Consider the following 26,168-nt stretch of genomic DNA (forward strand, 5'->3'; position numbering starts at 1 on the left):
TCAGGATAAATGAGGAGGAGGTACTAAAGGGACTAGCAGAATTAAAAACCAACAAATCACCTGGGCCAGATGGGATATTTCCAACAGTACTTAAAGAAATGAGGGAAATTATTTATAGGCCGCTAACTCGATTATTCCAAATGACACTTAGAACAGGGGATGTGCCAACTGACTGGAAGACAGCAAATGTCAAACCAATCCACAAGAAAGGGGACAAAACTGAGCCAGGAAATCACAGACCAATCAGTCTCACCTGCATCACCTGTAAAATGTTGGAAAAAATGATTAGACAGAAAATAGAGGAGCATCTCAATAAAAACCATATTCTTGGAGATAGTCAACATGGGTTTAGACGAGGCAGATCATGTCTTCCTAATTTATTTAAAAAAATTGAACATGCAACTGCAGCTGTAGATCATGTGAAAGCATATGATATGATATACTTAGATTTCCAAAAAGCTTTTGATAAGGTTTCACACCAAACACTGATCCTCAAATTGGAAGCTGTAGGCATTCAGGGTAATGTAAGTAGATGGATTATGAACTGGTTGATGTCTAGGAAACAGAGGGTGTCGATTAGAGGAGTTGCTTCTAACTGGAGTGAGGTTGTTAGTGGAGTTCCACAGGGATCAGTACTAGGGCCTTTGCTTTTTCTAATCTATATTAATGATCTGGACTCTGGGATAGTTAGCAAACTTGTCAAATTTGCAGATGATACTAAAATAGGTGGCTCAGCAGATACAATCTTGGCAGCACAGGCTATTCAAAGGGACTTAGATAATATTCAGTTGTGGGCCGACACCTGGCAAATGAAATTCAATGTGGACAAGTGCAAGGTATTACATGCAGGTAACAAACATGTCCACTATAATTACACTATGGGAGGAATAGAACTAGATGAAGTAATGCATGAGAAAGACCTAGGAGTCTACATGGACTCCTCACTTTCTCCATCCAAACAATGTGGGGAAGCAATAAAAAAGGCAAACAGGATGTTAGGGTATATTGTCAAAAGTGTAGAATTGAGAACAAGGGCAGTGATGTTAAGATTGTACAATGCACTAGTTAGAGCTCATCTGGATACTGTGTACAGTTCTGGGCTCCACACTTCAAGAAAGATATCGCTGCTCTAGAGGCAGTTCAGAGGAGAGCAACCAGACTTATTCCAGGTCTGAAGGGAAAGTCCTACTGAGAGACTGAGGAACTGAACCTTTTCACCCTGGAACAGAGGAGACTACGTGGGGATTTGATCCAAGTCTTCAAAATCATGAAAGGCATCCACCACATCAAACCAGAGGAGCTTTTCCAGATCAGCAGGGACACACAGACCCGGGGACACAAATGGAAATTGGGCTTCAAGGCATTCAAGACAGAAAACAGGAGACACTTCTTCACACAGAGAGTCATCACAATCTGGAACAAACTACCCAGTGATGTGGTTGAAGCTGAAAGTTTGGGAACATTTCAAAATAGACTGGATAGTATCCTTGGATCACTTAGATATTAATGAACACCAAACGAGCACGATGGGTCGAATGGCCTCCTCTCGTTTGTAAACTTTCTTATGTTCTTATGTAGTCAGAAGTGCAAGATCCCAGTCTTCCCCATATGGTTTATACTGGGCGACTTTTTTTTTTTTTAATTACCTGGACAGGTAGTGTGTGTTGGTAGGACACATTACCTTCTTTTCTCTCATTTATGCTGTTAAAACGGGATGTTAATCCCAATCGCTTGGAAAGCCGACTATTTACTAGAGATACAGGAAGTAGATTTTAAAAAGAAATCGCTCCTTCATGAAAATCAATTAAGATGTTCTAGATTATAATGTAAGGTTTAGATGGAGATGTTATAAAATATACTGTACCCATGCATAGATTTCCCACACTAGGCCTTCTTACAACACCCAACTGCTCACCCCAGCCACTTACCTATGGTTGTAACATTGCGTGGCCCCTGGTTCGGAAATGCACTGGAAGCAAGACGGTAATCGCGGTTAATGATGACCACGGTGCACATCAATGCTCAGCCCACGATGCTGCCACACATTACACTATAATATATAATGGTACAGACACGGTTCTTCTGTAATGAACTAGCACGGATTACAAGAAAAGACCGCGTTAAAATCACAGTCTTACTCGCTGTAGTCTATGGCTGAAATAAGCAGGTGACATGTATGTTCCTGTATTGTAATATACACATTTCTCAACACTGACATTGCGACTCGATCTGGTTCAGCTGCGCCTCGCCTTGACTTCATCTCTACTGAACTCGGGGGGACATTTCTATACGGCCTGTCCTCTCGGCGTAGATAATGCCATTGTCTGCAACTCCTGGTGACTCTATTAGGGCCATTTGAAAGATGAATCATGTAGCTACGTGATCTATTTAATGTGAACGTGTCCTAAAGCTAGCAGTGTCCATCTCCGAGGCGGCGAGGCCGAACCCGAACCCGAACCCGGAAGTCAGTGCGGTGACAGTTATCAGGCCGCGCGGCGCCGCTCACGTGTCCGGTGACGTAGCTCAGTGGCAGAGCGCGCGCCTCGAGCGCACCGGGCCCTGGTCTGCGCCGGCAGCGTCTCTTTTATTAACACGACAGAGCACAGCCGGGAGCACCTGGAGCTGCACTGCACATATAACACACAGCCGGCAATCCGTGCGTGCGACAAGCGCGGCAGCGGGGCCAATATCAGCCCTTAACATGCATTATTACACTTCACCACACCAAGCAAACCATCCGGGGGCCGGTCTTCGTTGGTTTAATAATCTGTGAGATTTAAAGAATATTTCTTCAGCCACAATTATTTAATGATGGAAACTGTCTTATTAACATTAACTGGGATCGGCGCCGTCATCGTTGGGGGTGTCTGTCATTTCATGGCGCAGATGAAACGCATTGAAACGGAGTCTTATCCAGCTCAAGTGAACCTACAGGGAGCAGGTGTGAGATGCTGGACGTGCTGCTGTGATAACATCGCTGGATGAACTTCAAACTCGCTTCCGAGACGGAAAATCCCGAGTTTATGCCTAGTTATCCTGAAATTTAACCGGCTAACCTATTTATCCACGATAAACGGACCCGTTTGCTTTTTTGTGGTTCCAAACCTTCCTTTGCACACCAACAGCCACGTCAAGCAGCTATAATATAGATTAAAGCCACTTCCCAAAACCAAGTAGCGGTACACAGCACATCTAGGTGACGCGGACAGTGCTGTAAACACTGCGTCCTGCCTTCTCCAAACAGCGCAGCGTTCAGTGCGCTCACACACACATTCCTGTGACGTAGAGCTCAGTGTACACACATCCCTCGGACGTGGAGCTCAGTGTACACACATTCCTCTGACGTGGAGCCCAGTGTACACACAGCTGGTGTGACCAGAAAAGGCTGTTCGATTACATTGAGAGAGACAAGCAAGCAAGCAAGCAGGATAGCCGAGTGAAAAACACAAGAAAATAAACCCTTGCACTGTAAGTACCAGCAAACCATTAGATACGGATATGTCAGTTTGTGACGAACTGGATGCGCGTCGCGTTGGTGGTGTGTGTGTGTATATTGTTTCAAACTTACATTGAACGGGTGCATTGAAACGAAGCTATAGCCAGTCGTTATCAATCTCTGTTCTGCTGTCTTTCTCATGGGGCTTGTACAATATAGTCATTTAACCTCGGGTTTGCGCATGTCAGGGTTTAGGACTGTCAAAGGAAGCAGAAACAAACCTAGCAGTTTTGCACGGAATGCATTATTGGTGGTCTTTGCCTGTATTTTTCTCGGTATGTCTAACAATGTCGCCTGTTTTTCTGGGACTAGCATTGCTCTGCGGGTATGGTAACGTGATCATCATATTTCGACCTCTTTCACATAACTTAGATATTCAAGTTCACTGTTCTTCATCGCTCCTGTTGTTGGGATGTAATTGGGGCATACAGAAAAACAGACCTTACTGCGAAATAACAAAGTGACGCCGAATCCCATTATAACCTACTGGGATACGTAGGCGGCGTTATTATCGAGGCTATTTCAAAACTGAAAACATAAACTAGCATTTAAAAAAATAAAGAAATGAAGTGAAGTCAGATGAACAGTTGTGTACGGAAGCACAGAGTCTGCCCAGGAGTTGAGGGATGGCTATTTTGGATTGTGTTTGATTTATGGTTATGGATTCTGATGCACCACCACAGATGTGTGCTTGTTATAACCAGATCTGGGTCAATTACCGATACTAATTGGCATTTGTATTTGAAAATATTATTTTCCCTGTATTTGAGTATTTTCAAATAACCTGCCCCTAAACAACTTTTGTATTTAAAGTATCTGAATAAATACTTCTGAAAATGAATTACTCCTGTCCAATAGTATTTGAAAGTAGTCTCTTCTTCTGAAATACTATTGCAAAGTCTTTTTAAAAATATGTATTTTGAATTTGCTGCAAATACATACCATCACATTCCCAAAGTATTTCCAAATACTTCCAAATAATTCTAATACCTTTTCAAATATGTATTTATAAGTCATTTGCAAATGCATTAAAGAGAGTTTGACCCAGGTCTGGTTATAATACACAAGGGTATTTGGAGGCAACCGTAATTGTTAGGCTCTATGATTTTATGTCTTTCTCATTTTTGTTACCTACAGCGCTGTTCTCTGTAGGGATTCCAGCTGATTTGCTGCAGATGATAATACACTACATAGATGGCCTGTCCATTTATAGCACACTAACTTTATGTTGACAAAATACTTTTTATTATTGTCCACCCCAAGGTAAAAGTCTTGAAATCCTTTAGTTGAAATAGACTATGGTATGTATGGTGTAATTCATTAGATCATTTAGGCCTAATTACTCTACTGTATTATTATTTTTTTCTTTATTAATAAAGATAATAAGATAAATAAAATATCTACCTATCTGTTACCAGATCTGGCAATATATAGTAAATTCACAAAAAATAGGTATTCACACAACATAGCCTACTACACATGCTTTTGGCCTTGCTTTTGTTGCTTGAATTTGTTGTTGAATTTGTTGCAGTTATTTATGGGATATTGTCCAGTACCTTTCAACAGCAGGCTGGAGGAAAAGGGTGCCATTCCTTCTCGGAGTGCAGAGGGCAGGGAGAGATGTCTGTTTCTGTGGCCTCTACATCATTCACTCTTTCCGTTCATCATAGAGATGTTCTAGGGGATTGTGGTCTGAACACTGAAAAGGCAATGGCATGTTTTTCTGGTCTGTTCTCTTTGAACCATCGTGTTAGACCCCCAACTCTGTGACATGGTGTGATGCAGACGTACAGGCGCACACCATTAAACTTCATTAGTGCTGATGCAGGCAGGACAGTGCTCACCAGAATGTCAACACCTTATAGGCCTAGTGGTGGTCTAAGTGCCATCCACAAACAAACAAAAAAGCCTTTATTCAAACCCCAAAGCACTGACACCATCATATTGCTGCCTCTATACTGAACAATGGAGATGATAAACTGAGGATCAAAGTGTTCTCCAGGCCGCCGCACCCAGACTGTGCCATCAGAAACCCACCTTGTCTCTCAGGACTAAACACAGGACAGTGTGTCCCCTGTTATCTGTTTCTCGGTTTTGATGGAGACTGTTTTTGTTGCTGTGCATTAGGATATCTGATCTGACTTTTGGGCAACTATCCTTTCATAACTTATTGAAACATGCAATTCCATATACAGTGGACACTCTTACATCACACCTCTGTAGTCATTGATCTTCTGGGTCCAGACGTTCAGTTTGTTCTCAGTGTGCCAGATCATTTATCAGTTTTGGCCTTTCTGATGTGAGTTAATTCTGTCATGTCCCATAGTCTTCCCCCTTCCACACTGTTGGTTGCCAGACTTTCCTGATGGTCATACCTGCAAAATGGCAACAAATTATTTTTCCAGTTCGAAATGCTTTTAGTTAGCAGGAACAGGCTATAGCATGTTGCAAGACGCACCTAGATATCTTTAGACTGCTTGACATGACCTAGTGAAGTTCATGCCAGTTCAAACCACATATGTCTGCTCAAGCTTGAAGATTTCTTATTTTTTTTCCCTCTTGTTTCTCAGTAATATTGTGTAGACATCCTCTGGTTCCTTTTGATGCATCTTTCTTCATTGTCCTTGACCTCTTAGAACATGTGTTCAGCACTTTGTATGGGGTTTGGGTAACTATTATAGTACTGATATTTGTGGATATTATTTGCGACCTGTTGACTTGCTTTGATACAAAGTTACTTGATTTAGATAGGTATATTTCAAATCATTGAAATAATGGATTTTAATTAGATGAAATCTTAGTTTTTTTTATTGTTAATTTTTATTTATTAGTTTGGAAGATGAGTTGGGGTTTAGTGTAGGTGCTGGCAAACTGAGCGATCACAGAGGAAATGTTTGTTTTTGTTCTATATGTCCATGTCTTGTGGTGATGAAATGCAAACTATAACTTCAAAAAGATAAATCTCATGAGCAGTAGTAATAATACTAATAACAATATAGCTAAGGTCTCTGATACCTGCTAATTATTCTCCACTCCAATTATTCTAATTATACTCTACTTTTTCTGTCCAAACCTTTTTACCAGATAGGGCTAAGTAGTGGATTAGTGGAGTTCACATGTTATTGAATCCAGAAGGGCAGTGCTCTTATCTGTTGCTCTCTGCCTGGCACCACAGCCTGCCTGACTGGTCGGGATCTCTGCTATAGGTGAGCTCAGTGAATCCAAGCCCGCTGATCCCAGTACAGGGCTCCCTGTATCTATATTCTCAGGCAGGGGTCACCTCTACAGCATCATACCAGCTCAGTTTGATTATCCTTGTTCTTATTATTTCACTTCGCTGATACCTTTGTCAACTCGCAAAAAATGAGGAACGAGACGTTACGTTGTCTTGTATGGACACCTCTATCATTGTGCCCCTTGGCTCCACTACCCCCCCCTCCCCCAACAAACCGTGCACAACCATGTGTTTATCTGTCTAAGTCTGAACACAGTCAAATGTCTAAGTTAGGGGCTGAATGTCTTTTTATAAGAAGTGTTACAAAAAGTCTTACTCTCTTCAAATTAAGTTTTATAAAATATATTCCCAATCTGCTTCTTAAACAGAATTAAGCAACTTGAACCCTTGTCTGTGCATGTGTTTATTCCAACACTATTTCTATAGGAAGGAAATATCTGTATCCTTCCAGATATTTAATATACAGGTTATATTATAGCTACTGTTGATTTCGTTTTATATGATTTTGAAGTAGTATGTAGCTGCATATTTGTTAATCGTTACAAGCTTTATAATATAATGTAATCAGATATTTATTTATAAAATTATTAAGCCTTGACTCACTGCAGTGATTTGCCTTTTATAACGTGCTTGTGGTGAGTAGGTAGAAGTTAGTAATTTCAAAGACTGTAAACATGACTAAAGTCCACCTTTTTTCTTTCCTCCTTTGTTATTTGATCCTCGGATTTGATTGGTTCACATGTTCATTGTTCTATTACTGTTACTTTCGATGGACATGGGTGTAGTTATTTTAACAATCCGGGCATAAAAACAAAGGCAGATTGTTACACAAAAACTCTGATTCTAGGCGTCTATGAATATATCAGCTAGTAACTTAAACACTACCCTGAGTCTCAAGGTAAAGCACTTTCATATCACTCCCTGGATTACAAAAAAAGGAGAAGAGGCAATTGCCAATAAATTTGAATGGCAGATAGAAAGCAGATGTAAGAGACAGTTTCAGGAATGCAGGACTGTAAGCCGTATCCACACAGGTAGTACCAGCTGATTCCACTAATACAGTTGGCATTAAGGGGGAAGAGGTTTTCACATTCATTTGTTATATATATTTATATGTCTTTCAGAAGGTATTTAACTGCAAAAACTACATTTTGCAGGGGAACGTCCTTCCCGGTACACAATTTTGTTTTCCTCTTATCCTGCAAATGAATCTTTGGTTTACATTAAGAAGAATGTGCCCTTCAGTCGATGCTTTCTCTGCATGAAAAGCACACTTGTTCTCTCTCAATTTTCTTATTAGTGCTCAAAAAATGTATTTTTAAGGTAACTTTGACAAGGAAGTTCCCAGGCCCTATTGACGTCACAGTTTATGATTGATTGCATCATCTCGGAAAAACAAATAAGATCAGATAAGATTTTCCATAGAATAGTGGTTATTTCAGTGCAAAGAGATACTTCAAGAGTGTGGTGGTGTCTTCATAGTCACTGTAAACCTGTACAAAGCTTAGTGGAGGTCAAGATTAAATCTAAACTTTGATCCCTCCAGCAAGAACAAATACTATTCACTTCATGATGGTAGTATTCTCTTTGCCAGAGGCTTCATGTTTGACCCATCGTCTGCCTCTCTTCTAATTCTCATTTATCTGAAGATTTGATATATTCTGTGCCGTACTGGGAAGGTCACTCTGATTTGCATTCACCATAAATTCCTTGCAGAGAAAGCTAAACATATATCAGTTTGTCAGCTTGCTCTTCATTTCCCTGGAAAGCAAAGTGCACAACTTGTGTGAGGGAGTATATTGCTGGTAAGCCCTTTGGGTGATATTTTCAGTTGCATAAAAATTGCTTAATTAAAAATTGCAAGTAGTGGTAGTGCACTTCCAGTCTCTAAGTAGTAGTGCAATTGCAATCTCTATTTATAGCTGGAAAACGCTTGATTGTTCTGCATTATGTTCAGAAAGTCTGACATTACATAAAAGAGACAGGCTATTCTTTTGCTTGTAAAGTAGAACCTCTAAGCTTTCCACTGTGGAAAATATTTGCATTGTACAGCATGATTGAGATGACAAGTTTTCAGCTGAGACTCAGGACTCCCTAGTGTGGAGTAATAATGAATGTAATACCCGGCTACACAGTTCCAGGGATTAGAAGTCACAAGTTTTTGTTCTATGTTGTATAAATAGCTCTGTGTTTTCAAGAAAGGGATTGAATTTGCTCCAGCAAAGCACATTTTCCTTAATGTGTCTGGTATCTTTAAGGTAAAGTAAGGTAATTAGAGAGGAAGTGAAAAGGCTTAATTAAATGAAGCTCATTGCGGTGGTAGGATTCCTCAAACTTTGTGTAAATTACTGGCCAAAGCAGCTTGGAAGTGGAGTAAGCGTGAAACCATGCCTTGGTTCACAGAGGGTTCAGAATGATAAGTTGATTTAGTTGTTTTAGCCTAATTAATACACACTGTACTTCTATCCTGGTACCAATTACTTCAAATCATAGCCTTCAACTTTAAAGGAGATAAGAAAAATTCCTAACACGCTTGGGTGTGACTTAAAGAAATATTTCAAGGGTGCGTGTCTGTAAGTGTGTACAAATGTGTCCAAGCTCCTGAACTTTACTGCTCAATGAATCATTCTCCAAAGCTGGATTTCAGTCCAAAGATAAAAATGGCTGTCATTTACTGGTACACTGTAAATATCCATTGCTCTTGGCACCAGTTCTGTTTCCAGGCAATTGGTATTGACTTTTGCATTATGCAGGAAGGACTTTTGAACTGGTCAAGGTTTTTTCTTTATTATTCTTTGTTGTAAATATTATGAATAAAACTAAAATATTCTAGTGGGTCATAATTTTTTCAAGATTATTGTTAACATATTTGACTAACTGAGGTTTGAAGACAAGGGAGATCTTTTAAATAATGAGTTTAAACATCTCTAAATAAAAGGTGGATATTATGACAGTGATAAATGTATACAGTGTCTAGTTTTTTAGCCCCTGCTGCAGATTTATTGTACTTTCACATTATCAGATATGTAGGAACTGAAAATCATTTAAACTCTTTCAACAGATCAGTATATAGTTAAATGAAGTAGCTAAGAGATTCCATATGTTTAAACTGTTTACAGTCTGTCATTTGAACCTGAAAAGAGGGACGAACACTTAAAAGCAACACTTTTGTGCTCTTAATAGGTGTCTAAGAAACATAAACATACTTAGATTGAATTTAAATTTTAACATAATATATAGAAACAAAATAAAATCATACTTTGGTAACAAACATTGCAACTTTTTTCCTTTTTGTGTTGCGGTAGGTACTCAAGTGAGGCACACAGACCTATCAAAATGCCACTGTTTGGTAAATCTCACAAGAGCCCAGCTGATATCGTGAGGACTCTAAAAGAAAACATGGGGATTTTAGTCAAGCAGGACAAGAAAACAGAAAAGGTAAGTTGCCAAAATATGAAAAAGGCTTATAATTCATCCCTGCTGTGTGTGAAAATAAACACATCCCTCCTGTTTTACCTGGTAAGACTTGAATATTGTTTGCAGGACAAGACTCTAGTTAATATCCATGCAGACTCATTCCCCTTTCAGAGCTCGGTGTCACCATGGCAGCCCTGAATTGGTCCAGGCGCTGCTGGTGATTGGGTTGTGCTTCAGTCAGCTGGGTGCTCCACCCCTCACTGTAGAACAGTTGTTCTCTGCGCCTGGCTAGAGGCCAGCAGAGTCGTACTGTGTCAGAGCAAGGCCTGGCCTCCTGGCGGCCTGCAGGCTCAACTGCATCCCATCTGATCACAGGCACCAGGAGTCAGCTAGCTTGTTCTCTCAGGAACTTGTGTTTGCTGTCACATAGAAAGCAACTGAAATGGTGGACTAAATAATGGCTCCTTCTAAGAACAAAATGGGGGGAAATTTTAAATATTTTAAAGTCAAGTTTTCCCAGGAATACTTCTTCACCAGAGTCTATATATTTTTTAAATGTTCGACATGGTCAACTACAATCCTTTACTTTAAAGTTTCTATATCTATCTCTTTAAAAACAACAACAACTATTCCCTCACAGCAAAGAGTAATTGAAAATGTAATATGAAGTTTTCAATAAACTTGATTATCGAATAAAGCATTCAAGAGCTTAGGGCATGGACACACAGCTTATTATAAACTTTCAAGTGTATTCCAATGCACCAAGTTAAATGCTCTGTTATTTTACAATGTATTTCCTTACTTTCTGTATATGGTACACAATAACAGTGGCAGCTTGCTGATTTTCTAAATGTCAGACAACTGATTAGCTGTCATGAAGGCCAGGCGTTACACGAGGCAGTCTGGATTGTGAGTAGTTCGTGTTCAGCCCGTCTCTGGGTTTTATTTATGGCTGTACTTTACACATTGTTGTAAAAGTATCACTGCGGCTCTGCCCCAGCACTCGTTCACAAGCCCCTGCGAATGCAATTTCCAGAGCTGTCGATCTAAGGTGCGATGTATAAAAGACACCAGGATGTGGGCTTGTTTTGAATCCCACTTACCAGTGCACCGCTCCTCAAAACTAATTGGCCCTCTGTTTTCACAGTCCTCTTCTGTGTGCAGTGCTGGTGTTCAGCTCTATCTCTCCCTCTGGTGCTGAGCGCTGGTCATTACTTAATTTAATTTACTAGGACACTCCGCTTCTGTTTGTACACTACACACACATCTGACTGAAATCTCACACAGCTTCTTCTCATTTCTTTAAACCTTTTTGTTTTTTAAGACCTTTCCTTTAAAACCATTACAATTTCGGTATGCCTATATTCTGTTCAGACTTTATTATGCTACACTATTTGGTACTGTTGTTGTATTGTATGATGCCTCCTTCAGTTTTGAGAAGCGCAGGTTGCTGCAAAATTAAAGTTCTGAGTACTGGCAAATAAATCAGAATTGCCATTACCTAAACAGAATGTTTTTAGTTTATTTCACATGGTAAAGGAGGATATTTGCTCCAACTGCTCTTATATGCTCTCAAACAGACTCTTGTCTATATTGTAGAATGCAGTTTATCTAAAGATAAGATGTAAATGATTCCTTCACATTTCACTTTGTTAAAGCAACAGCATGGTACAGTAAGAATGTAACGTGGTCCTGTGATGTCCTGTATAACTGCATTATCTGGCCCAGTCTATGGAATTGTAGATTGGTATTGAGGTGCTGCATGTCTCACATGCAGGCTATGGGGGAAAAACCTTAAAATTGGTAGCTAAACCTCAGTAGTGTTCTATATACAGGACTGTTCTAGAGTAGCAAAGTATAGTCCAGGTTCTTCCAGCATGTCTGCTTTTGTTCTTGTAAGACACACTACACCATTCCTCTTTGTGTTTTGCACAACCGCAGGCTTCAGAGGAGGTGTCAAAGTGTCTGGTGGCGATGAAGGAGATCCTGTACGGCACCAACGACAAGGAGCCCCACACCGAGACCGTGGCCCAGCTGGCACAGGAGCTCTACAACAGCGGCCTGCTCATCTCCCTGGTGGACAACCTTCAGGTCATAGACTTTGAGGTAAGACCACTCCCTGCCATGCGGTTGTACGGATGTGCTTGACAAATATTTTGATTACTGATAATTCCACAGCTGTTGTTGACGGCTTTTCGATTAACCCATGAGCCATCAGTCTTCTCTGTAGCAGCCACATCTGTGCTGCATCTGAGGCTTGCCTGGGTTTTACGAGCGGTGGACTCACTGTGTGAAAATGAGCGGGTGGCTGACAACACACGTTTAGGCGGACGTGTATTTCATTATCTTCTCTCATATGCTACTGTGAGAGGTGTAGCAATGAGTCACGTTTGGAGGGGGGGGGGGACATAATACAAAAATAAACAGGAATTTAAAAGCACCAAATATCCTTGTGATCAGATTTAAGGGGAAAGTACACCACACTTTCCCACAGAAAATATGTATTCAGGACTTGAAACCCAGAATCCCAGTGTTTTCAGGAGGGTCTCCTACAGTGGGGAAATGAGCAAACTGCCTGATCCAATTTGGAGCCGTAAGCTGCAGATTAATATTGCCTGTGTCCTCATTTGCAGGGGAAGAAAGATGTCTGCCAAATATTCAACAACATCCTGAGGAGACAAATTGGCACACGCAGTCCAACAGTGGAGTATATATGTTCCCATCAGCAGGTGTTGTTCATTCTCTTAAAGGGGTGAGGCTAATTTCTGGTGCAGTATTTCCCCTTTAATTCAAAAGACAGAACAACATAAATACAGCATACCCTTAAGTGAAGGGTTTCAAACGTTCTGAGCCTTATGTATGAAAACACTTCAGACCATTACTGTAGGAGTTTACATCAGCTGGATGACAGGTGGGCCTAATGGGTACTGAGAATGAAAAACTCAAAAATGAAGATTTATAAAAGTACGTTGAAAGTGTTATAGCATCAAAAATGTGATGACCACACTAAGCTTATATCTTTATGGGCTAATAAAAGACATGTATAATATTATGACTTGGCTCTATGACAATACTTCAACAGCAGGTAGTTTATTTTAATACATTAATGAGCTTCTCTATTTAATAAGTACTACAAAAAATAAGTAAAATCTGTACAAACATAGTAAATAAATAAAAGTATACACAGTAGAATGGATTTTGCAGACGTTTTTGTCTGTTCTGTGTGACTGTGGATCGTACAAATGTTATTTAGATCAGGGATTCGCAGATGACTGAATTGTGCCCTGGCCCTGCCGTTTGTCTTGTCAGCTATGAGACGCCACAGGTGGCCCTGAACTGCGGCATCATGCTCCGCGAGTGCATCAGACACGAACCCCTGGCCAAGATTATCCTGCACTCTGAACAGTTCCAGGACTTTTTCAACTATGTGGAAATGTCAACATTTGACATTGCCTCTGATGCCTTTGCTACATTTAAGGTAAGCTATTTGGCAGACAGAGGGGTGGGAGACATTGCTGATGCTGTATTGTACATTGTCCATTTGCGGACCTTGTAAAAACAATGTTTACTTAACGGGACAGCTCTGTCAGGGCTTGATGTAGCTCAATTCACTGGGCTTTAATCCACAAGTCACTTCTAATTTTGGATGATGTTTGTGGGTAAACTAACATGTTGATGATAACAATTTGTGTTTGTTGTTGGTTGTTTAACTTACTTCCCTTATACAGTATTAAGGGTGCTGATGATGCACACTATTAGTAAAATGATAACCCCACGTTGCTCAGTTATAGCACATTCATATTCTTAACAGGTCTCTTTGCATGTATTAAAGCACAAGAGTGGTAAAATGTATTCATATTTCTTGTGAAATAAATAAGTTATAATTTACAGCAGTTCTCAGAAACCAGTATAAGATCACTTTCTATGGTCTCCCAGTTTGTGCACTCATTCTTAGAGGGATATTTATTCCCAGTGCAGAATTTCTATTTGCATAATTGGAAGGAGGAGACCACAAAGATAGACTTGTTTTACAAGTTTTAAAGATCTTGACTTTGTGAAAATGAAATGCCTTCTTTTACAGGACTTGCTCACGAGACACAAGGTTCTGGTGGCAGAATATTTAGAACAGAATTATGACGCAGTAAGTACGCCATTGCATCATCAATCACATCCCCATAACCTCGACCTTTTATAACCTACATCCTGTAGTGTATAGCAGATGAATCGCTGCCTGGTGTATTCCACTTAAAACATCAGTCTGCCAGCACATGCCTCCAGGGAATTTACTGCTATTCTAGTACCCAGTGAATACGATCCCATATTATTAAAAATATTTCTGATCAAAAGATGTCTGACCCAGTTTATTATTCACTGCCGTTTCCATGTTAAATTTGCATCAGCAAAGTGGTACTTTCATAAAGCAGATTAGCTGCCCGCACAGATCTTGTTGCTGCTTTCAAAGGCTGCTGTAAGCTATGCGCCAGTGCAGCCAGATCTAGATACTTCTGTCTTAGAATTGTTATAACCAGGGTCCTTTTAAAACAGACTATTTTGGTGCCATACAAAAGCTTATTTTTCAGCTAATGAAGAATGAATGCAATAAATTAAGAGCATAAAATACTAATGTATTACAGTAAAGCATTTATAATAAACTGTGATATCTGACCGCATTTTTACTATCATGGTTTTGTTGCTTCCCAGGTGTTTGGAGACTATGAAAAGCTTCTGCATTCAGAGAACTACGTGACCAAGAGACAGTCATTAAAGGTATTCAGCCTTGAGTTAGTCTCTTTCCTTTCCAGGTCACCTCTGGGGAAAGTTACATGGGTCTAAAATGGGATTGTGTAATTCATAATGGTAATGATGGTTCATGAATTCATACCATACACAAGTATTTTGTGTCTCAAGATTATAAGAAGTCATGCAAATAAAATAAAAAGATGACATTGGGACTGTATTCACTAAAGCATCAGCACTGTGCTATTTCAATAAAAATATCGACAGTGAAAATGTTTTTTATAACTGCTGCTGCACTATTAACACTGACCATTTAACACCGAACGTTTCCGTACGTACTGAAGGGTTTGTTTTTCCTCCTCAAGCTTCTAGGAGAGCTGCTGCTTGACAGACACAATTTCACGGTGATGACGAAATACATCAGCAAGCCGGAGAACCTGAAGCTGATGATGAACCTGCTGCGAGACAAGAGCCCCAACATTCAGTTTGAAGCGTTCCATGTGTTCAAGGTCAGGAACTCGGTGCAAAGCTGGGCCCAGTGAGATGAGGCTCTTCCCACAGCAGCCCATGTGAAATGTCTTGTGAATGTGTTCCTAGTATGAAAGCACAATGAGAACTAACTGATGCATCATATTGAAGCTGTGAAATAATTAATTTCTGAGGTTCACAGCTCGATGCTCCTTTCCGTGGTTTGTGGCATAGCTGCTCCAGAGCACTGAAGGCAGAGCGCAGTGTGAGTGGGATATAACTGGCAATTTATGGAGTTGGGACATTAATAAAATATACAGGACCTTGAGCAGAGTGAGTAGCCACAGATAGACATCAACACATCACATAACCCCAGGTCTTATCCTTTTAACTGTCAAAGCCGCTTGAGAGGTTGTCAGTAGAACTGTATGATTGTATGCTTGATGATCGTACGTTCGTGTCCCTGGCGTATGGGGTTTAATTAAACCACCATTTTTGTACAATTGTCTCATCAGGTTTTCGTGGCCAACCCTCACAAAACCCAGCCCATCGTGGACATCCTGCTGAAGAACCAGACCAAGCTGATCGACTTCCTCAGCAACTTCCAGAAGGACAGGACGGACGACGAGCAGTTCAACGACGAGAAGACCTACCTGATCAAACAGATCCGCGACCTTAAAAAGCCCGCTTCGTAGAGCCACTCGCCGCAATTAGTACACCCTTTTCTTTTTTAAAAATAAATATATATATAATAATTGTAACAAAATCTTTTTTTAGTCCATAAAGCTTACAAAGGATAGTTTTCAAACAGATCTGTATCTGTTTTACTTTCATAAACCTACATACTTTCTATCATTAGTGGCACTGTAGGGTATTTTATTTCTAGTTTAGTCCTGTGAAGGGAGTACCAAAGGTTATACTAACTGAGCTCGGCAGAAGCAGTGGCGCTCGGGGGTTTGATGTGATTGGGCGGTGTGTATGAGGATCTTCAGTGGCTAAACCAAGGGCTGATTCCAGCACCTGATTCACAGAACAGATTTGTTAGTTTGCATCATGTCACCTTGTGATGGACTGTATTCAGAGTTATTATTTTCCTTTCAACACTCCAGATTTATGGCAGTCAGAACGTGGCGTGAAATTCGCAGGAATGAAATGCAGGGACTGCTGATGTATGTTTGCAGGAAGGCCCAAGCTGATGTTTTTGCCTTGTAGGAAAAACTGAAGGATTTTAAAAACGGCATAGTAGTCACGGAGGCTTTGTTTTGTGTGCATGTGAAACTCTAACACAGTACCCTCTCAGGGTGCGCATTCTTCTTGTGTTTGGGTTGTTTTCCTCATTAAAACAGGTCTTTTATGAACAGTATGAGTCACCAGCCTACGAGACCGATTGGGCTGATTTGTTTAATAAACCAACACAATTTATCGTGTTGCTTTTCAGGCACTTAAGAGCATACTTGGGTGTTAATATATCAGTTTGCAAATTGAAGAGATTAGAGAAATTGTCGACGTGGAAAAAAGCAGTGCTTTCATAAGCCAGGATGCATCTCGAATTCGAATAGATGTTCATTATTTGGACACTATAGGTGTCAATATAGCTGAAGTCTTTTAATTGCTCTGATTTATATTTTTTAAGTTTAAAGCGTTTTACTGTGCATCTTCTTTTTGTTAAACTGAGCTGTATCACAATGATTTTTTTAAAATATTTACGTGTGCCAATATTTGCCATGTGTACAAAAGCTCATTTTAGAAATTAAGGAAGTGCTGTTTAGAGTGGCAGAAGAAGTTAAGTCATGCAAATTTTGCTCTAGTGCAAGTAAGAGGCAAATGAGAATATTATTTTATGATTGGTATTTATATGTGTGTGATCTGTAATATGGTGAATTTATTTTTTTAGCTTTTCTTCTGATTATTTAGAAACGGGCAGCGAATAGTGTGCCTCCTTATATATATATATATATATATATATGCTTCACAATGTTGGGGACACAAGAACTCAAAAGGTGCCTTTTTGCTTCCTTTACATTAGTAAGACCTTTTTCTTTAGGGGGAGCTTAATATAAAATAAGACTAGGTACACTTTTTTAGTTTGTGGATTAAGCAATGAACCCCTCCAGTTCACTTTACCCGAGTTCTGTTGTTCAGACACATTCTGCTTTAAGCTATTGTAGAAAATAAATCTATATGTATGAAAACATTTCCAGAGGACATGAGGACCAGGTGACAGTGTGGCTCTCCCAGATTTCAGAAATGAAAAGGCCAGATATTTGTAGAGCTCAGGGAATCATCTTCCTTTCAGACGGGAAGGCAGAAAGATGACCGTACTAACACTTTGGCATTTCTCAACTGCCAAAAGGTGTCCTTATCAAAGCATTACTAATTGTGACCAATTTCTTTACACCTGAATACCAGTATTGGTTGGGACCACAAACTGTTTTTGCCCAAGGTCATTTCTAATGTAGGTGAAAAGGACAAATTGCATCACACATCCAACAGCTGTTATCGTTCAGTTGACAAAACCAGATGTTGCGATTTTGTAAAAAGGCTTTTTGAAATTCTGAATTATTCGGCGAAGTTTGTTGGGATGTTAAAAAATGCAATTACATACATAAGAGAAAAACCTGATTACAGATTATGGTTGCAGATGTTATGAAACATTTAACAAGTATTTGTTTGACTGTCAGTTAAAAAAAATAACCAAAACATATTATTTATATGCAATTAACAAACAAATTGCAAGTTTAAGTCTGTTCAGATTAAGCAGTAGTGACTAATTCTGTCATTTGAATTTTAGAAAACGTCTTCACATGAAGAAAATGTTCATTTTGCATCCTACAGTGTAGATGACATTGGCTCTTACAGTATTAAATTGTAAGCAGTGTAATGAAGGACCTGCCAGCAGAGACCAACATTGGAATTGATAAACTGTACCTGAGCCAAATTCTATTAGGACTGTCCAGTGGGGATTCACTTATTTTTTTTCACTTATTTTTATGTACTAACCAAAAATTGCAAAAAAAAAAAAATCTTTAATGGTTTGTGTTTATCATTTTCTGTTGTGAAATTTCACCATGCGGTTGTATATTTCCACCTAATGCTAGTGTACCACATCACAGATAAAAGAAAACAATAAAAAAATACATAAAACTATTTTCTACCTTCTCTCGTCTTACTACAGATTCATATTAAAGTGTCACTTTAGTATATATTATTGTGGTATGATTTAAAATGAAACCCTGTTTATAATCGTATTTCTACAGTCTATAGATAAAAGTCTATATAATGAAAACTGAGTGGCAAAAATTAAACCTGCAAATTGTATTCAAAAACCTTACAATTTGCATACAAAAATACCTTTATCCAAGGTAACATACTTGATTTAACCAACATTAATATGCATTACATAGAATTAAAAATACTGAAAAAACATTTTAAGCATTTTACAAAAAAAAATGATATAGATTTCTCTAAGTTCTCTAACAAACATTTTGTAACTGAATTTTTCATAATGGGTCAAATCACACACATTCACAACTGAGTGTGCTGTTGATGACAAAAACTACAGAGCTGTATTTAAGATTTTTATTTTTATTTTCTTTAAAATATAATAATATACTCTTTCAAATATACACCGGAATATATGAGACAGAAGTTTGAGTAGCCACTACTGAAACCTCAATGTCTGACTATAACAATAAGAGTCACAAGATAAATCATTCAAACTTAAAACAATCTATTTTTACTTTACCCATTAAATTAACACCGCACTATAAATTGTGATCCACAAATATATAAACATTTAATAAAAACATTTTTAGACTTCACTTCAAATAAGCAAACATTTAACCCTCCTGAAATACTCAAACATAATCAGTGAATCAACAAGGGAAATAGATGTTCAAACATATAAGGTACCTCTGTGTAGTAACGCCCAGTCCCACAAATGCCCAGGTAACTTTGTGGGAAAATATACAAATACCTATTCCTGGTTTTCAAGTATGAGCACACACAAGTTTAAATGTATTTACCATTGCAGTAAATGAAGTATTTAGTCTGTTCCAAATCCAGCTTCAGATATTTGTTTTATTAATTTAGTACATCTTGAGAAAGCATTATGTATCAATAAAGGTTAAATTAGACATGCTTTAAAATGAATCCTTAATAACAAGCACCTTAGTAAACGTACTGGCTGAGAATTTACAGTGTAACACACATCATTCATACTGCCAGAGATAGTGTGACATTATCTGAATTACACTGGAGCAATTGTCCATTCTGAATCAGAGACATAATTTAAAAAGACACTAAATAAAAATGAAAACAAAAGGGATTCTGAACAAAAAACAATGTAAAAGGACCTCAGACTATTTATCAAAGAGAAATATGATTTGCCCAGACTGTGTTTTCTGTAGTTTCAGTCTATGTTGTTAATCATGGTTAGGTTGGGACTAAGCTTTGAAAGATCAGTCTCTGGTTTGGGGACCTTATTTTCTCAAAAAGATTGGAATGACAGCATTTGATGTTTACAGGAACCATACAACATCTTTCAGGCATACCGTCTTAAATGAAGTACTCTTTACTAGAGTAAAACAATATGGTTACATTTAAATAGGACTGCACACTAGTTGTATTTAACCATTTTAGAGCTGATTAGGCTTTGGTTCATAATGTATTTTGCACTCTCTGCGATATAAACCGTTACCAATATGACTGGTAAATTACAAAACAAAATAGATTCACGGGCAGAGATGCTTATATTGTTATTAAACACAATGCTCTCCCCATTGCGATCTGTTGATTGGGTGATTCAAATGTATAAAAGTATTTGTTAAATGACAGGAAAATTATGTAATATACAAATATGGTGGTATTTACTGCAGGTTGATATTTGGAAGACGGGCTATTTAAAAAGCCAACTTGCATGAGGTATCTTTACTATTCCCAATATTTGAGCACATACATGGTTATAAATTGCACATGATTATAAAGGGTGGGCAGATTTGCTGACACAGATATCCATTTTTTCTCCCAGGCTGGTTGTGTAGAACTTTTCCCAATACCTGTCCAGTGCTAAAACAGCCTTTTCATTTGTCCTGCACACAGGGCTTCTTGTTGGTCCAGCTTTCTTGTCGCACTTGTCTGCTGTGCTTCCCCAGGATACCATCTTTAATTAGAACAACAAAGAGGATTTCAGACTTCAAACAAAGGTCTCCGTTACTTCCTAAAGAAGCATCTATTCATTCTGTCTTTATACAACTACATATTTCACCTCAATACAATAACAGGGTGTGTTGGGGTATTAGCTGGGCACCTGCTGTTGCTATATAAAAGGCTAGGCTGTTTGCAACAAATAAGATGTGTCTTCCTGGAAACTATTAATAACATTAACAGACAAGGTCCTTGAAAACTAGTGACCCACAAAAAAATACAAAAAATAAAGGAAGGTGCCATTGCATTCTGGGAAGCATCGATCATTTATTCTACCTGGAGGAATCTGGGAATAAAAAGTGCTTTGCGGGTCTTGCCTTACAGCGAACAAGGGTGGGCTCCTGTTAGACGTGTATTATCACTCAATAAACAAGCAAACTCACTAGCTTTCAGTGCCGTCGGACTTTGATCCAGGACACATCCATCCGGTTTCTCTCTCTGCCACTGTAAGAGAAAGTATTTCTAACAACAAGAAGCTGTGACAAGATGTGAAGCATTCATAATTGATGGAACTGAATACTGTATGACTTACAGAGGGAGAGCCAGAGTACAAACGTGTTATTATTGCACCATTATGAATTGTTGTATTCTCTGGTGCCATATTTAGAGCTATTAAATAAGTGGTAGCTAGAAAATGAACTGTAGCCAATTCCCCAAATCACCAAAGTCTAGCCTCCCCTGCAATGGCCGCCTTCAATTTACCGTGAACTTGTGAACACCCTGGAGACGGTCAAAGCGGAGGTAAGATATGTCGTCCTTGTCTTTCCCACTGTCCAGATCCGCCGTGTAGATCTGTTTGATTCCAGAGCCCTTGATCAAAGGCACACACTCGTCACATGGGCACTTCGTAGTAAATATTATGGTGTTTTCGTCCTCATTGATCTCCATGCTCCTACGCAACACACAAGGGATACAGAGAGTACACATGATGATTAAGGAGTGCTTTTGTGAATCAGGATTTCCTGTTATTCCGTTGATAAATGCTGTCAAGCCCCACTGCACATCTTTTCTCTTTTGTCAATTGTTGCAGCTGCTCAGATATTTCCTGTTGCAGTTGCTTTTCTCTGCCACACGTTATTACCATCTTTGATTCTAGTGTTTCTAGTAACTATCTTTCCCGGACTGTTTAGTGTAAATTGTGATTTGTGATCTGATCCAAAACAACAGCAGAGGATCAAACAGGAAATGCAGATTTCAGGGTTATTTCTTCAATGTGGTCACACGATTTTTGTCCATATGAAGACGAGTGGTTCTCCCACTGGTCCCACCTGAAGATCAGGGCGTTCTGCTCAGCGTGGATGATGTATCTGTACTTCCTAATCTGCCGGTCTTGCTGCTTGTCATCCATCTGTGGGAATTCGGCGTACTCCGACCCCACTGGGTAGGCGTTGTAACCACATCCAACAAGGTGCATCTGTCCTGTGCCGTCACAGTTGCCCTGCAATGTGAACGAAAAAGCAACCTAACAGAAGAACTGCAAGTGGGGAAGCAAGGTGGGATGAAGTAAGAAACTGGAGAAACAAGTGAAGAAATATATCAGAAAATAAGAGAACACAAGTAAAATTTGATTTTAAGTTTTGTTCTATTTTTTACATTTTTTCAACAGGAAGAAATACGAATTCATGACTGTTCTATAGCTTTACAGTTGCCTCAAAAGTTAAAAGTTTTGTTAGCAAAAAACTAAAAAACTTACAGACTTTCTCTGTGCCCAGATGACAGCACCAACTCCAACCTTCGGATCCTCTACAAGGCAAAGTAATTTAAAATAATCAATGGCCTATGAAAGCAAGTGTATTTTTGCTAATCATGAGAAGGGTTGCTAATTATAATTAAGAAACACCATCACAGATAGAAACATTTCAATCAGCAAATATTAATCAAAATAAACATGACAGCAGCTGTTTCACTGTTGCCTAAAACTATGTTCAATTATCAAAATGAAGGTCTAAATTAAATTCACTTATCTGAACAACGACTGCTAATATCAATATTGTGGTCATTTTTCAGAAGTTAAAACTTCAGTGATTTGGTGATGCCAGTACTCTAAATAAGGTTAAAGAGAAGGACAACAGGGAAAAGTCTCACCAGTCCGGTATGCCAAAAGCCTGGCCTGGATCACGCAGTGTCTGGCTTCCTCCTGGGACAGCTGGTGTGGGGGGTTCCTGCCAGCCTGTTGCAGATCTCTGCAGTAGAACCCATAGCCACTGCAGTCAGGCACACTGGAGTCCACCGTGACCAAGACCTGGATGAGGTCTCTCATGTGCTGCCTCAGGCTGGAGAAGTACGGGTTCAGGCAGAAGTTCTCCAACCCCATTTTCAGCAAGATGTCCCTGTGCTGATCCTCGTCCGAAATGAAGAAGACCTTCGTGTGGTCCGCAAGCTTCTTCTTGCGGTGATCGGTAAACAGTTCCTCTATATTTAACTGGGGGTTCTCATAGGCGATTTTCCCCAGAAAGTCACCGTTTTTTGAAGTCTCTTCTACAAACTGGTGCATGTTGCTGGGTAAAGGCTGCAGGAGGACACAGATGTGTGGCCGGCTGTTGGACTTCAGTCTCTCGGCTGCACTGGCGTCCAGTGTGGCGTCCAGCATGCTGTAGCCCCCAGTGCTGCTGCTGCTGCTGCCCTTGTCGGCAGGTAGCAGGCTTATTTCAGGATCAGCAGGCCAGTAGGATATCCTATTAACTCCAGCTGCAACAGGACATTAAAAACAACTGGTGAGAGCAGACAGAGAACAGGAGTGGCCATGATCAAGCCAAGTGACAATACCATGAAGATGTTGCTTTCTGGCTTTTGAGCCTGAATGGAGGCTGTGCTGCACAGAAACAACAGTGACAACAGTTTTAATCCAGTAAACCTACTTTGTCAGCTGTAGATTACACAAGTAAAGTGTTAGTGTAGCTGCCATGATACTCACCATTCACAATCATCTTCAGACAAGTAGAGCAGGGCTTCCTGGAGAAGTAGAGATTGCAGCCCTTCAACCGTGTCCCGTGTTTGATAATGGCTATTTGTCCGGCGTGTAGCTCGGAGCTGGAGCAGTGCAGGCCTGTGATTTTGCTCTCCTGCACCACCACCAGTCCAGTTGTCCTAGTCTGGACAGAAGTAGAAATGTGCATTTTGTAAAACATGGAATTGTCCCTAAGTTACATCATTTTTCTCTGTGACTAACCTGCAGCCTTTACTGCTACCTCTAAAGTACTGCATTATTATAATGCCCGCCTCGAAGCATTAATAAATCATCAAACGCTCTCCTTCAAAAGAAAATAGGACTCCTATAACTCCCAAAAGTGTCTTTATAAATAGATTTGTGTACATGAATTACCTGTTGTGTTCCGTTTTCTTTATTTGTCTTATTCTTGGGGTACAGTTCCATCCACAGGCTCAATAGAGTAAACAAGTTAGCTTTGGATAACCTTGGTTTGTGACCTACAAAAAAGGCACACATATTTGTATTTATGTATTTGTTTCTTTCACTGCAGGTACATGGGGAAATGCTGTAAATTGGGAACAGGAAAATTAGCAATCTAAATATTCTTTGGTTTAGTGTAATTAACATTGGACCAGTATATAATATATGATCTTAATGTCACTTCTATTATTATTATTATTATTATTATTATTATTATTATTATTATTCGGATAGGACGAAAATGAATGATCTAGATACTAACGTGTTCTCCATAAGCATGACAACCATGATGTTGGTAACATAACAGATTGCAAAGCATACAGTTGTTTATCTCTACCATACTGTACTAAATGTTAATACATGTATTTAGTAATAATTGAGCAGAGATTAACTGCTATGCAAGGGCAGCTGCCCGGTTGTCAGAAACTGCCCCTCTGCACTCACCTTGCACTGGACCGGTCTGAGTGCTGGCCTCCCTAACATTGCTTTGCGTTTTGCACCGACAGCAACCCACACTGTTTTCTCCCGGGTCTATTGTTAAGCGGCCTGGAGCTGCCATTCAGCGAATCGCTACAAAAATCTAAAAAAGCAATTGTTTACAACGACTGCTTATGTGTCACTGGCTGGAATTTTGTGTCGTTATGTTTCCTCCGTTTCGCGTTTGACGCTGCAAAATAGGAGGCGCTTCGCTCGCGTTCTTATTGCGCAGGTTTCCGCAGTTTTGCGCAGATCTGCAGAATCGCCCGATCCCATTGGTGGATCCGCGCAGATCCGCGCAGACCTGCGGACATCTGCGCTGCACGAACGCGACCTATGTTCCGCATGCTGTGTGACCTTTTCCACAATGACGTCGCCTCGTTCTCTAGGGGTTTCACAGGAAATACAGTAGGAAAGAAAAGGAAGAAAGAAAATACAGTAGGACAGGCTTTCAACACAATAATAATAATAATAATAATAATAATAATTATTGTAATTCTAAACACAGTAGACGACTGCTATATGTATTATTATTATTATTATTATTATTATTATTATTATTATTATTATTATTATACATATAGCAGTCGTCTACTGTGTTTAGAATTACCATTATTATTATTATTATTATTATTATTATTATTATTATTATTATTATTATTATACATATAGCAGTCGTCTACTGTGTTTAGAATTACCATTATTATTATTATTATTATTATTATTATTATTATTATTATACATATAGCAGTCGTCTACTGTGTTTAGAATTACCATTATTATTATTATTATTATTATTATTATTATTATTATTATTATTATTATTATTATTATTATTATACATATAGCAGTCGTCTACTGTGTTTAGAATTCCCATAATCAGGTTGATTTGTATTCTGGAAGGCTCAAACATATCATATAATAATATATTGACACAACAACCTATATGTACCCTGAACACCTGGTTGACACATTTACATACACTCTTTACACTGTGCCAAATTAAATTAAATAAAACAAACATATTTATTTTGATTTGAATTACTACAAAGAAAATACATACTTCGTCATTTCTGTTGGATTTCTTTTATAATTTTGTTGTGGTCTATCAAATAAAGTGGTGCACAAAGTGGGGCAGCACTTGAGATTGTGTCACTTGAAAACGTGAAGAGAAGAAGCAAAGAGAATAATGAAGGGAGGCCACATTCAAAACGGCAATACTGATTGTGCATATACATATTGCATTTGCATATTTGTAGCATATACAATTCTTCTAATTGCCTTACAAAGTACACAATGATGGTTGTATTCCAGCAGGATTCTAAATATATTAAAGATATTACTGTAAATATATATTAGTGACACACACCATATGTCAAGTATGTATGGTTCAGCCCTTCTGCACACACAGCTTCCCTCAGATCACATGAAGAGGTGCCACTTAGCAATATATATAAGAAGGCAGGATGTTGATTTTATGCCAGGTCAGTGGCATGTGTTGGTCTTGGAATCATAAGCAACCATCAAGCTCCCCAAACAGCTACAGTATGACACTCTGGGTTCATACACAGATATTTACTTCTTTGTTTGAGGTGTTGCAATAGCTGTGTGTACAGAAAGAGGGATATTCTGAGTTTCAGCAGCTATTTGTTAGCATTTTTGCTGTATTTTGCAACATCACCATTTTGCTGCTGTAGGAGTGGTACAATAATCTAATTACCTTA

At 39.1% G+C, this 26,168-nt stretch overlaps 2 protein-coding genes across 3 annotated transcripts; one reads left to right on the plus strand and one right to left on the minus strand.

Annotated features, from left to right (window-relative positions):
• The first annotated feature begins 3,228 nt into the window (after window positions 1–3,228).
• On the plus strand, window positions 3,229–18,500 carry cab39l (calcium binding protein 39-like). Of its 2 annotated transcripts, none has more exons than XM_066706200.1 (9): window positions 3,229–3,468; window positions 10,037–10,169; window positions 12,090–12,254; window positions 12,782–12,900; window positions 13,458–13,626; window positions 14,230–14,289; window positions 14,850–14,915; window positions 15,251–15,394; window positions 15,869–18,500. In XM_066706200.1, exons 2-9 carry the CDS (start codon window positions 10,068–10,070, stop codon window positions 16,046–16,048), a joined length of 1,005 nt encoding a protein of 334 aa, XP_066562297.1. In that variant the 5' UTR covers window positions 3,229–3,468; window positions 10,037–10,067; the 3' UTR covers window positions 16,049–18,500. The 2 variants fall into 2 exon arrangements, with proteins under 2 accessions (XP_066562297.1, XP_066562296.1); XM_066706199.1 differs by lacking the exon at window positions 3,229–3,468 and adding an exon at window positions 3,769–3,821.
• Window positions 18,501–18,918: 418 nt separating this feature from the next.
• On the minus strand, window positions 18,919–24,639 carry cdadc1 (cytidine and dCMP deaminase domain containing 1). The gene is made up of 9 exons (XM_066706201.1): window positions 24,412–24,639; window positions 23,881–23,984; window positions 23,473–23,650; window positions 22,644–23,246; window positions 22,252–22,301; window positions 21,827–21,996; window positions 21,261–21,450; window positions 20,942–21,002; window positions 18,919–20,514 (listed from the first exon to the last, which is right to left on the minus strand). Exons 1-9 carry the CDS (start codon window positions 24,524–24,526, stop codon window positions 20,435–20,437), a joined length of 1,551 nt encoding a protein of 516 aa, XP_066562298.1. The 5' UTR covers window positions 24,527–24,639; the 3' UTR covers window positions 18,919–20,434.
• Between the last annotated feature and the right edge of the window lie 1,529 nt (window positions 24,640–26,168).

This window comes from Amia ocellicauda, chromosome 6, assembly GCF_036373705.1.
Source record: "Amia ocellicauda isolate fAmiCal2 chromosome 6, fAmiCal2.hap1, whole genome shotgun sequence".
Classification (NCBI taxonomy): Eukaryota; Metazoa; Chordata; class Actinopteri; order Amiiformes; family Amiidae; genus Amia; species Amia ocellicauda.